Source organism: Notothenia rossii (assembly GCF_949606895.1).
Source record: "Notothenia rossii genome assembly, chromosome: 7".
In the NCBI taxonomy this organism is placed as follows: Eukaryota; Metazoa; Chordata; class Actinopteri; order Perciformes; family Nototheniidae; genus Notothenia; species Notothenia rossii.
Genome location: NC_136905.1, coordinates 58,242,933 through 58,252,494, shown reverse-complemented (window position 1 = coordinate 58,252,494; position 9,562 = coordinate 58,242,933). Strand labels below are relative to the sequence as shown.

Below are 9,562 nucleotides of genomic sequence, written 5' to 3'. Positions count from 1 at the left end.
TTCCCACTAGGCTGGATTTTTTCTCGAGAAGCGCTTTGGCGAGAGGGAGGGAGGTAAAGAAATTGTGTGTGGTTATATTTCTTCCCTTACCAACAAAGGGCTCCACCAGCCTCAGCACCACGTTCTCTCCTAGCCGTTGTGTTGCTGGCCTGCTGGCATCTTTTCCCAGGTAAGGGAAGCCATTCAGCATGTGTTTGCTGTCAATGTCAGCTGCCAGCCAAAACTTGATGCCAAACTTGTCCGGCTTGTTGGGCATTTACTGTGTGAATGGACATCTTGATTTGGTCGGGAATAGCTGTTCATCCACAGTGATGTCGGACCCTGGCCTGTAGGACGCGATTGAATTCCTCCAACATTACATTATCACACAGACACATAGATGCTGTGAGTTTGTCAGTAATGTTGTGACGTGCGCAGCCTGTCCTCCTACAAAAAACGACCAAATAGGTCGATTGTTTAAGCAGTGTTGATCACGATATTACGACCCATAGCCACGTAGCTTTCCCATTATTCATTTCTAGCAGCAGTTTATTACAACCTTTTGTCACGTTTTGTCACGATCGTAATCCCGTGAACTTTAACCTTGCGCATCAATAAAAGTGCGACGAGCCAAGAAGATGAAGATGAAGAAGAAGATGAAGAAGAAGAAGGATTGTTAAAGAGCGTCAGAGCTTTACAAGTGGTAAATCTGATTTCTGTATTTCATTTGATTTGTTTACGCTTTTAATTAATCCTGTCGTTTTTCTACTAATCATGTTTAACCACGATATTTCAGTTTTACGTTTTAGGGCTGGCCCGTGGCATAGGCAGTATAGGCGAATGCATGTTGTTAGCAATAGCATGGCTGTAAAGGTTAGCGCTTAGCGCTTAGCTTATATGCGCTAACGGATATGTATTGCAATATAAGAAGGTTCGTCTACAACAAGTTGTAGGGAGAGTTTTCTCCTTCGCACAAAAGGAGCTAAAATCTTGCCTAAAAACAAAACCCTTGGTAGCACGTGACATAACACATAACAATGGCAAAAGTATGTATATTCAGCTAACCAGACCAGGACATGATATGAACGTAAACAATGCGAAAGGAAATGGCACTTTAATAATAATAATAATAATAGTTGACATTTACATGGCGCTTTTTATAATGCACACACTTTTTCTTTCTTCGAAATGTCACCTAACATGTTGCATTAATGATAGTTAGGGTAAGTTCAACACTTGAATATCATCAGGTCATAGTTGTTTTACTACTTTAAACATTCGCTAATTCAACTTAAGTTTTGTGAAAGCATCACATCTAGTTAAAAAGAGAAATATATTTCCCTGTAATTACTGATTTACCTGGGACTTGATTGATTTTGGTGCCTGTAGTTTTATTTTGGCGAATGCTTATTTATGAAGCAACAATTAAATTACATGGTAGCACAGCTAATCTGAGTTCATCTGTTTGGTTTTTTTCAGGTCATCTATCAATTCAATTATATGAAGTAGCCTATTATCATAAAAAAATCAACGGTTCTTTTCAGAGCCATATTCCTCTTCCTACTCTCTTTCACCCCTCTCGTTTTCTTGTCTTTTGTTTTGTTTTTCTCCCTCCCTGTATGTCAGTTCATCCTTTGTTTGTTGTTGCCCTTTTTATCCTCACTTAAAAATGGCATCCAAGCAACTGAATGAATGGCTAGAGATAGGGAATGCCCTCGCAGATGAGTTGGCAAATAAGGCAAGTACAACATTATCCAAAAATGTATTATAACATTTACTCAAATGATAACAGACACACACATTACAAAGATGTGTGTGCAACAATTAAGGGAAATATATAATCTCTTTTATATATTTATATATTAAGATACCAAAGAAACCAAAGAAACCGAAGATACAGAAGATACCAAAGAAAATAACGCAAGGATCAAATGTTTCCTGGAGGAAGAGGGACCTGGATGGGAACATTATAGCCCAACATTGGAATAAGAATCGATCTGGTCTGTAAAATATAATCTAGTTCTAGTGTTTCATTAAGTTTTAATGTCGTTGGTCGGTCCTCAATAATGTTTCCCATATCATCGTACTTTGTTTTATGCAGTTAAACCTTCCAGCTCTCAGAAGTCCCCAGAGGTCGAGGAGACACATGAGATTCCTCTACAGGTCCCAAGTCTTGGTATGCACAATGAATTCTTAAATTATCCTTCAACTTGAAATGTAGGTAATTGTTTGTAGTATGTAATAGCTTTGTTCATGATACATTGTAAAGTGAAAAGCCATGTATGGAATATCTTTTTTAAATTAAACTAAATTCCATGATTTGTTTTATATTTTGTTATTTTAGATCAACATCTTCAGACACTGAGAAACCTGTTGGGTTCTCTCACTGTCCCTGCATCATCAGAAGAAACACCCACTGCATCAACATGGACCCAAAGACAGTTGAAACGTGAACAAAAATTCAGAGCTGCAATGCCAGAGCTCCTTAATTTGAAATTGGCTGCAGAGATTGTCACTACACGTTCCTGTCTCCAATGCAAAACTGCTGATGCTGTGGTCCGGTGCTTGGACTGTGTTCCACCAGGAACTCCCTTTCTTTGTCCGGCATGTGACCCTATTATCCATGGTAAACATGTCTTCCATGACAGGGAAGCCATGTTTGATGGGTTTTACAGACCTATTCCTCCCACATCCTTAGTGGTTGTGGATGAAAGTGGCCAATATGGACTCTGTGAACAAGGTGGGTTCAAATAAGGTATTACATATTCCCTTACCATGGTTTCCTAATGTGCACTACATATACAGCGGCATCATTTTCACCATGTCGGAAGTTTGCTTTAACAGTTAAAATGTCTCAATGTGTATTGACTACATGTCCTAACATGCATATGAATCTCTGAAATTGTCTTTGCTGCAGTGTGTCTGCTTCCAATTCCTCCGCCATCCCAAATCTGCTTCTGTGGTCCAAGCCAAGATTTCACCATCATCCCAGGAAAGCAGACCGTGTTGGTGACTATCAATGGTTTGTTGCCACCAGAAGACGATCAAGCAGAAATACAGGATTACTATTATACTTTTGTCCTACATTGCATAGATAGCTGTCAAATTGCACATTTATATTTTTTCTCAGGTCCATACAACGTTCGTCTGCCTTCTGTGTGCTGCCCAATTTGTTCCGCCAAATGGTCCCCGAGCATAGGTGACTTGCTGGGATACAAATACTGGCCAGCAACCGACAGCTGCAAAATTATTTTTAAGTTTGATGTGTTCACATCATTCGAGCAAATGAAATTGGCCAGCCCAGCATTATCCCAGCAAGTATTTATAAAAATGCTTGAACATCGATCGTTTTCCACAGGAAGGGTAAGAATAAAATGTGGTTTTCAAGATTTTTGAATACCAAACTTTTAATTAACCAAATGAATACCATTCTTTTTTCCAGACAGGCAGAATCTGTAGCGATATCTTCCACAGAGTCTTTCGGGAGTTTGCCTTCTGTAATTACAGACAAGAAGATCTATGCCTGGTGGAGCCCTTTAAATGCCCAGCATGCACACCTGACATGCTGGCTATTGCTGTAGATGGCAATAGAAAGCATTATCGCTTCAAGAAGTCCAGAGGGTCAGTGAAATCATATTCTCATTTTAGTTGTTGTTTTATTGACTAAGCTGAATGTCTTTGCTGAAATGTCTAACTTTCCCCAACTCTGCAATTTCTTTTTCCAAAGTTTGTAGACCATCAGAAAACAATAGTTGGTTTGAAATTACACATAATTATATAAATCCAATTCATAAACATTATTATATATGACGCCTGTAAAGTTAACTCAACTTTAAAATGTGAAATGGTTGACGTTAGTTGGATATGTTGGAGCTAAGAACCAGTTTTGGATATAATCGCTTCATGAAAAATGTATTAAATTGCCCAGGAACCTTTTTCTATGCCTTCCTCTGCCCTATTCCATGCCCATCAATATAAAGGATGTACTTTTATTTTTACCTTTTTACAAGAAGTCAGTAAACTTTTCACTAATGTTAAATAATGGTGGCAAAAGACTTTACACAGAATTACAGATCAAATTCACAAAGACCTTTTCCACATTTATGAAAATGTTATGGCAAAAGCAAATTGGCCACATTAAATAGAGGACACAATCAAACTTATGTATGTATGATAATGTTGCTTACAATGTCTTTCTCGAATTTCGCAGGACAGATGAACCGTCTCTATTTGATGGACTGTTCATTGCCCAGGACAGTAAAGTGTCTGCCTTTGTCGACAAAATCAGGAGCCAGATGACGATTGTAAGAATCTATTCAATCCCCTAACCCTTTATTTATTTATCTTAGCACAGGGTTAAATGTAACAGATTGTGTCTATTTCAGAAAAGTGGTCGTGATGTTTGTGGACCGGCAACATTCACAGCTTGCAGAGAAACCTCACACAAGTCCAGGGCCAAGGTGGACGAGGAAGGACTGCAAATAGCTGTGTGCAGACATGGCATCTTACTACAAGGCCTAAATCACTACCGTGGTGAAATATATGCCTACCCAATGTTCCTGCAGAAGGAGCTGGCTGAAGTTGCGAATGCAACATTCTTTTGTATGGATGTTGCCTGCAGGTAGTTATAACTATTGCAAAATTGGAAGTGTTTGTGGGAAACGTGTTATCTATTTAATTCTTGCACATCCAGTAGATGTAAAGCAAAAAAAGCATTCATTTGGATAAATGCTGATGTTGGTTACAAGGATTGTACTGGTAATTTTAAGGACCTGGTTTATCTTTTTACTATTATGCCATCATGCAACTGGAAGAGCTAATTGATTTTGTCATTACAGGTACTGGCCTTATTTGGAGAAGATGGCAGCAAAGTTGCCTGAGCTCCAACCACTTACAGAGATGAAACCTTTTCTCTCTGTAATGCACGCCAAGGCCCACACAGGCAAATGCGAGGTACAGTATGCAAATTAAACATTTGTGTCACTAGATTCAAATGTTTTAGAAATTGTAGTGCACATAAGAATATCATGTAGTATATTCTATTCAAGCCTGTGGAATAATTGTAATAGTTACAAATGTTGACAAAATTGTTACAAAACAGACTGTCACAAGGATAGGCTTCCAAAACCCATTATGTTTATTTTAGTAAATATATCCGCACTGTAGAAATAATGAATGAATAGAGCTTCAAATAACTGCAGTTGTGACATTGTAGTTCAAAGCATAATTCAATATCAGAACATTTTAACTTTCTGAAATTGCTCCTGACACTGATGATAACTAAAGATGTACAGTACAAGAAATTATAATATTGAACTAAATAGCTAGATCTCATTGTTTATGATTCTGAGCAGGTGAAGTGGGGTGGCAGAAGCCAGGAAGGTGCTGGAAATACTGTCGGCGAGGAAGTGGAACAGGTTAACAGCTTCCTCTCAAGGGCAGCTCTGACAACAAAATACATGACCAAATCAGGTTGGTAGAGGAAAACAAATAGTTTTAAGTAGTGCCACATTGTAAAGCTCATATGAATGTTCATGTTTTTGTGTTTACAGCTAGAGCAGATATGATAACCGTGCTGGCTATGCAATGGAACCACAGGAAGGTGGAGAATCTCCACAAGACACTCTCAAAGAGATTTGTCAAAGTAAGACGTCCATGCTGCATTTCAAAATGTATATTAAGACTATCCGAGTTTGTTGTTGTAGTAATTTAACACCATCCTTAGCTACATGTTGTTGAATTGAATGTATTCTGCAATCATTTCATTATGATGGTGCTGCCATGGCACACTGTTCTGCCAAGAGAGTCTCTGTTCTGTTTGTTTTTAATAAAGCACTATAGGTTGATTCATCTGAATTTCTGGATAATAATAATAATAATAATAATAATAATGTTAATCCTGCTTGATCTTGAAAAAAAAGGGACACTAAGGTGATACTTGCCAACCTTGAAGAGAAGGTGTTTAGCATTTCATGTTGTTGTCTGGTCAGTTAATGTGCATAAAGGAATTCAGTAAAAAACAACCTTCTCAACCAACTGGAACGCATATTCACTTTTTCCTTTGAAACATTCTAACCAGACTACACAGAGAGCACAAACTGAAGTGGACAATCTTGAGAGTCTCAAGCAAGAGCTGAACATCTCCCTGGAGGACACGGAGCAGTGGGTGTTGGAGGTCAAGCAATGGGCAGCCACTGGTATGTTATATGATCACTGTGGTATAGATTTGGTTCCATATTTCCAAACATTTGGCTTCATGTTTTATGATTACACCTTGTTGTTTCTGTTTTCAAGAGAAACATGGAGCCCAGAGTAGCCAAGAGGAGCTCCAGAGAGAAATAGATGAAATTATTTATTCCCTCCGAAGAAAGAAACACGACCTCTATCGACAAAATGGTATTTATTATTACGTTATCTAGAAACAATATTTGTTTCTTGTTGTTGTTGTTTGTATTATTAATATTAGTTTATTTGTATTTTGTTTTACTTTACAGACAGCAACCAAACAAGGCAACGCAAACGGAGAAGACTGACAGAGCTCAAGAAGAAACTCAGAGAGAGGATACTGCAGTACAACACCATTGATGCCTGTTCAGAGAAAATTGACACAGAAGCAGCATGCGGTCTGTCTGAGGATGTCATTCTGCCCTGGGAGGCGCAAGGAGATGGTAAGAAACAACTTGTTTTTGTTTGCCCTAGATATTCCATAAATTCAGTTGAAGTACTAGAATACAATCACCAATGTAACACAGAGCTATCAACATAGGTGTCACAAATCATCATGATCACAACAAATCATTTTAAAATAATTATATTGAAAGGTCTGTATGATGTTGCCCTATCAAGTCTTAATAGTCTAGTCTCACTGGGACAGGCATATCTATGGAAACAGTAAAACCCTTCCTGACCACCCTGAACTGCATACTAATGTTGAATCTCAAGACATACTGAATGTAATTCTGCCAACATAGACAGAATTGAAAAAATTCAGCAAGCGGCGAGGTTGAATTTTTTTTTACCAGATTTTAAGGTTTTGGTCAATTTAATTAAAAAAGATTGAATACAAACTGATATTATTTGTTTTATTAGCCTTACCATTGTGGTTGTTATATTTTGTGTTTTTTCCATTATAGTGGTGAACCTGCGCACAAAGAGGCGACTTTTTGACCAGGTTATGCTGGTCAGGCGTATGGAAGAGGAGGAAGTCATCATTGTGAAGGAGATGACCCAGCATTGTCAAAATCTGAGGCAAGCACTGGACAAACTGGACCGCCTCCTTCATCAGACAAAAGACGACATCAGGAACCAAAGTATGTTCCACAAATACCGATTTATAATATTTGCCACTGCCCCCCTCCCAGTGTCAAATGTCTATCACTGAATAGCATCTGTAATGATTGCATTTTTTCTGAATCACAAATCTTTTTAGCTAATATACAGCCTCAGAGTTAAACATTCAAATTGCTTATATGGAACCAACATCAATGCTAACTAAAAGTTGCCTTACATAGACTGTCATTTTGTCTTTTTATTTTAGTTTCTCCAAGCGATATAACAGAAGAGGGATACAGGGGACTGCACTGCTGTATTTTACACCATCAATATCTTCTGGAGCAGAAACTGAGCAGAGTCACCAGCACCTACAGCTGTATTGGCTCGGACTCGTCTTTTCTCATGATGGAGGAAGACATTGAAGACGGTAATGAGGACGACGAACAGGACGGTGATGAGGACAACGAACAAGACGGTGATGAGGACGGTGATGAGGACAACGAACAAGACGGTGATGAGGACGGTGATGAGGAAAACTAACAGGACGGTGATAAGGACAACAAACAGGACAACGAACAGGACTTAACAAGTCTATTGTGTTGTATGCATGTCAACGTATTAAAACGAGTATTACGATTGAATGGCTTGTTTATTACCTTTTTTTTTATATGATCCTGCTTTGCATTTACTATGTCTGGTATCCAAGTAAATGCCATTAGCAGTTATCAGTCACCTTCAGATCCGAGTTACCTCGAGGGCCAGAGGTTCCCCACCCCTGGTATAAGGTTTTGGTGATCACCCTTATTATCATCATGTCATTTAATCATGATCTGTTTAATTAGCCAATGCTTACATCCAAAGAATGTGTCTAGACTTTACTCCTACAGACACACACTAACAATACAAATTGAGCTAAGTAATACACTCACGAGCCACTTAATTAGGTACACCTTGCTAGGATGGGTTGGACCCCCATCTGCTTTCAGAACTGCGTTAAGTCTTCATGGCATAGATTAAACAAGGTACTGGAAGCATTCCTCAGAGATTTCACTCAATATTGACCTGATCGCATCACAGTTTCTGCAGATTTGTCGGCTGCACATCCATGACGCAAATCTCTCGTTCACCATATCCCAATGGTGCACTGTAGGATTTGGATCTGATGACTGTGGACTGTGACATTTGAGTAAAATTCATTGTCATGTTCAAGAAACCAGTTGGAGAATATTTGAGCTTTGTGACACGGTGAGTTATCCTGCTGGAAGTAGCCATCAGAAGATTGGTACACTGTTGTCATAAAGGCATGGACATGGTCAGCACAACCCGGTATCACGGCAAGACGTGAACATGTGACGATTTACCATGATGGGAGACGTGAAGCTGTCACGATTTCGTCCCTTCAAACGTGACATTTACACAGTATTGTTAACGTGGCCCAACCAGTGGAGATATACCCGGAAATGCCAAGCAAATGCTACCCCGACGGTCGGTTGTTATTATTATCAATATTAATATAATAATGATTTCATTTGTAATAGTCACACTCAATTTCGCTAATTTTCTGTTGCCCCAGCTGGTCGGCACCTCTTTTAGCAGATACAAAGGCTATATTCATTTATTAAATCGATGTGTGTGGATGTGGAATTAACGGACGTGACGTTGCACGATTGCGTTACCAGGCAACAGCTTCGGTTCATGTTAATTTATAAACTCTTCAACTCGAACCGTAGTTATATTTTAAAACATTTTAGAAAGCCTCATGAAATATTTTAATGTACATTTTAAATTAAATGTGAAGGAATGTGTGTATAACAAAATACATCCGTCAAAAACAATACCGGAAACAGACGTAGGCAAGATCCTCGGTTATGGCTAGAAAGGATCCTTCTATTGTAAATATGACGTCACGTTCTCGTTGTAACTCTCGTTGTAATCGGAGCGGCTCGGAAACACATCTACAGCAGTAACATGATGCAACATACACATTAATGCAGCAGCAATATTAATAGAGAAACATCAGACATAATAGTAAAACACTGCAAGGGAACATTTTATTGCACCAGGAGCTATCTTGGGACTTTTACTGCGACAACGTTGACTTGCCTGTGAATAAAAAATAAACCATAGTGTTGGTGATCTACAGTGTTGTCATTCTTCTTTGAACACCAGCAAGACCGCTTTTCAACGATCACACTCCCTGTCATTGACATAATTAATAGATAGTTTAGCTTCTCACCATCATTTGCTGTGGCCAACTGATGTTAACGATCCTAACTGAAAGGCTGCCTGCCAAACGTAAACATTCAGCCAC

At 38.8% G+C, this 9,562-nt stretch overlaps 1 protein-coding gene across 2 annotated transcripts; it reads left to right on the top strand.

Moving 5' to 3' along the window:
• The first annotated feature begins 433 nt into the window (after positions 1 to 433).
• Positions 434 to 9,333, top strand: LOC307047650 (uncharacterized protein). Of its 2 annotated transcripts, none has more exons than XM_079694736.1 (18): positions 434 to 682; positions 1,606 to 1,717; positions 1,847 to 1,979; positions 2,081 to 2,155; positions 2,324 to 2,719; positions 2,897 to 3,001; positions 3,110 to 3,342; positions 3,422 to 3,600; positions 4,190 to 4,283; positions 4,365 to 4,600; positions 4,818 to 4,932; positions 5,334 to 5,451; positions 5,532 to 5,623; positions 6,059 to 6,176; positions 6,274 to 6,375; positions 6,474 to 6,647; positions 7,113 to 7,289; positions 7,517 to 9,333. In XM_079694736.1, the coding sequence occupies exons 2-18, from the start codon at positions 1,649 to 1,651 to the stop codon at positions 7,789 to 7,791; spliced, it is 2,691 nt and encodes an 896-aa protein (XP_079550862.1). In that variant the 5' UTR covers positions 434 to 682; positions 1,606 to 1,648; the 3' UTR covers positions 7,792 to 9,333. The 2 variants fall into 2 exon arrangements, with proteins under 2 accessions (XP_079550862.1, XP_079550861.1); XM_079694735.1 differs by having other exon boundaries at positions 1,459 to 1,717.
• Positions 9,334 to 9,562: the final 229 nt, after the last annotated feature.

Bases quoted from the DNA above. Each gene is read 5' to 3' on its own strand.
- LOC307047650 (XM_079694736.1), top strand. From the start codon at position 1,649: ATGGCATCCAAGCAACTGAATGAATGGCTAGAGATAGGGAATGCCCTC. The intron at 1,718-1,846 runs GCAAGTACAACA...TTATATATTAAG, and splicing joins CAGATGAGTTGGCAAATAAG to ATACCAAAGAAACCAAAGAA. The intron at 7,290-7,516 runs GTATGTTCCACA...TTTTTATTTTAG, and splicing joins AGACGACATCAGGAACCAAA to TTTCTCCAAGCGATATAACA.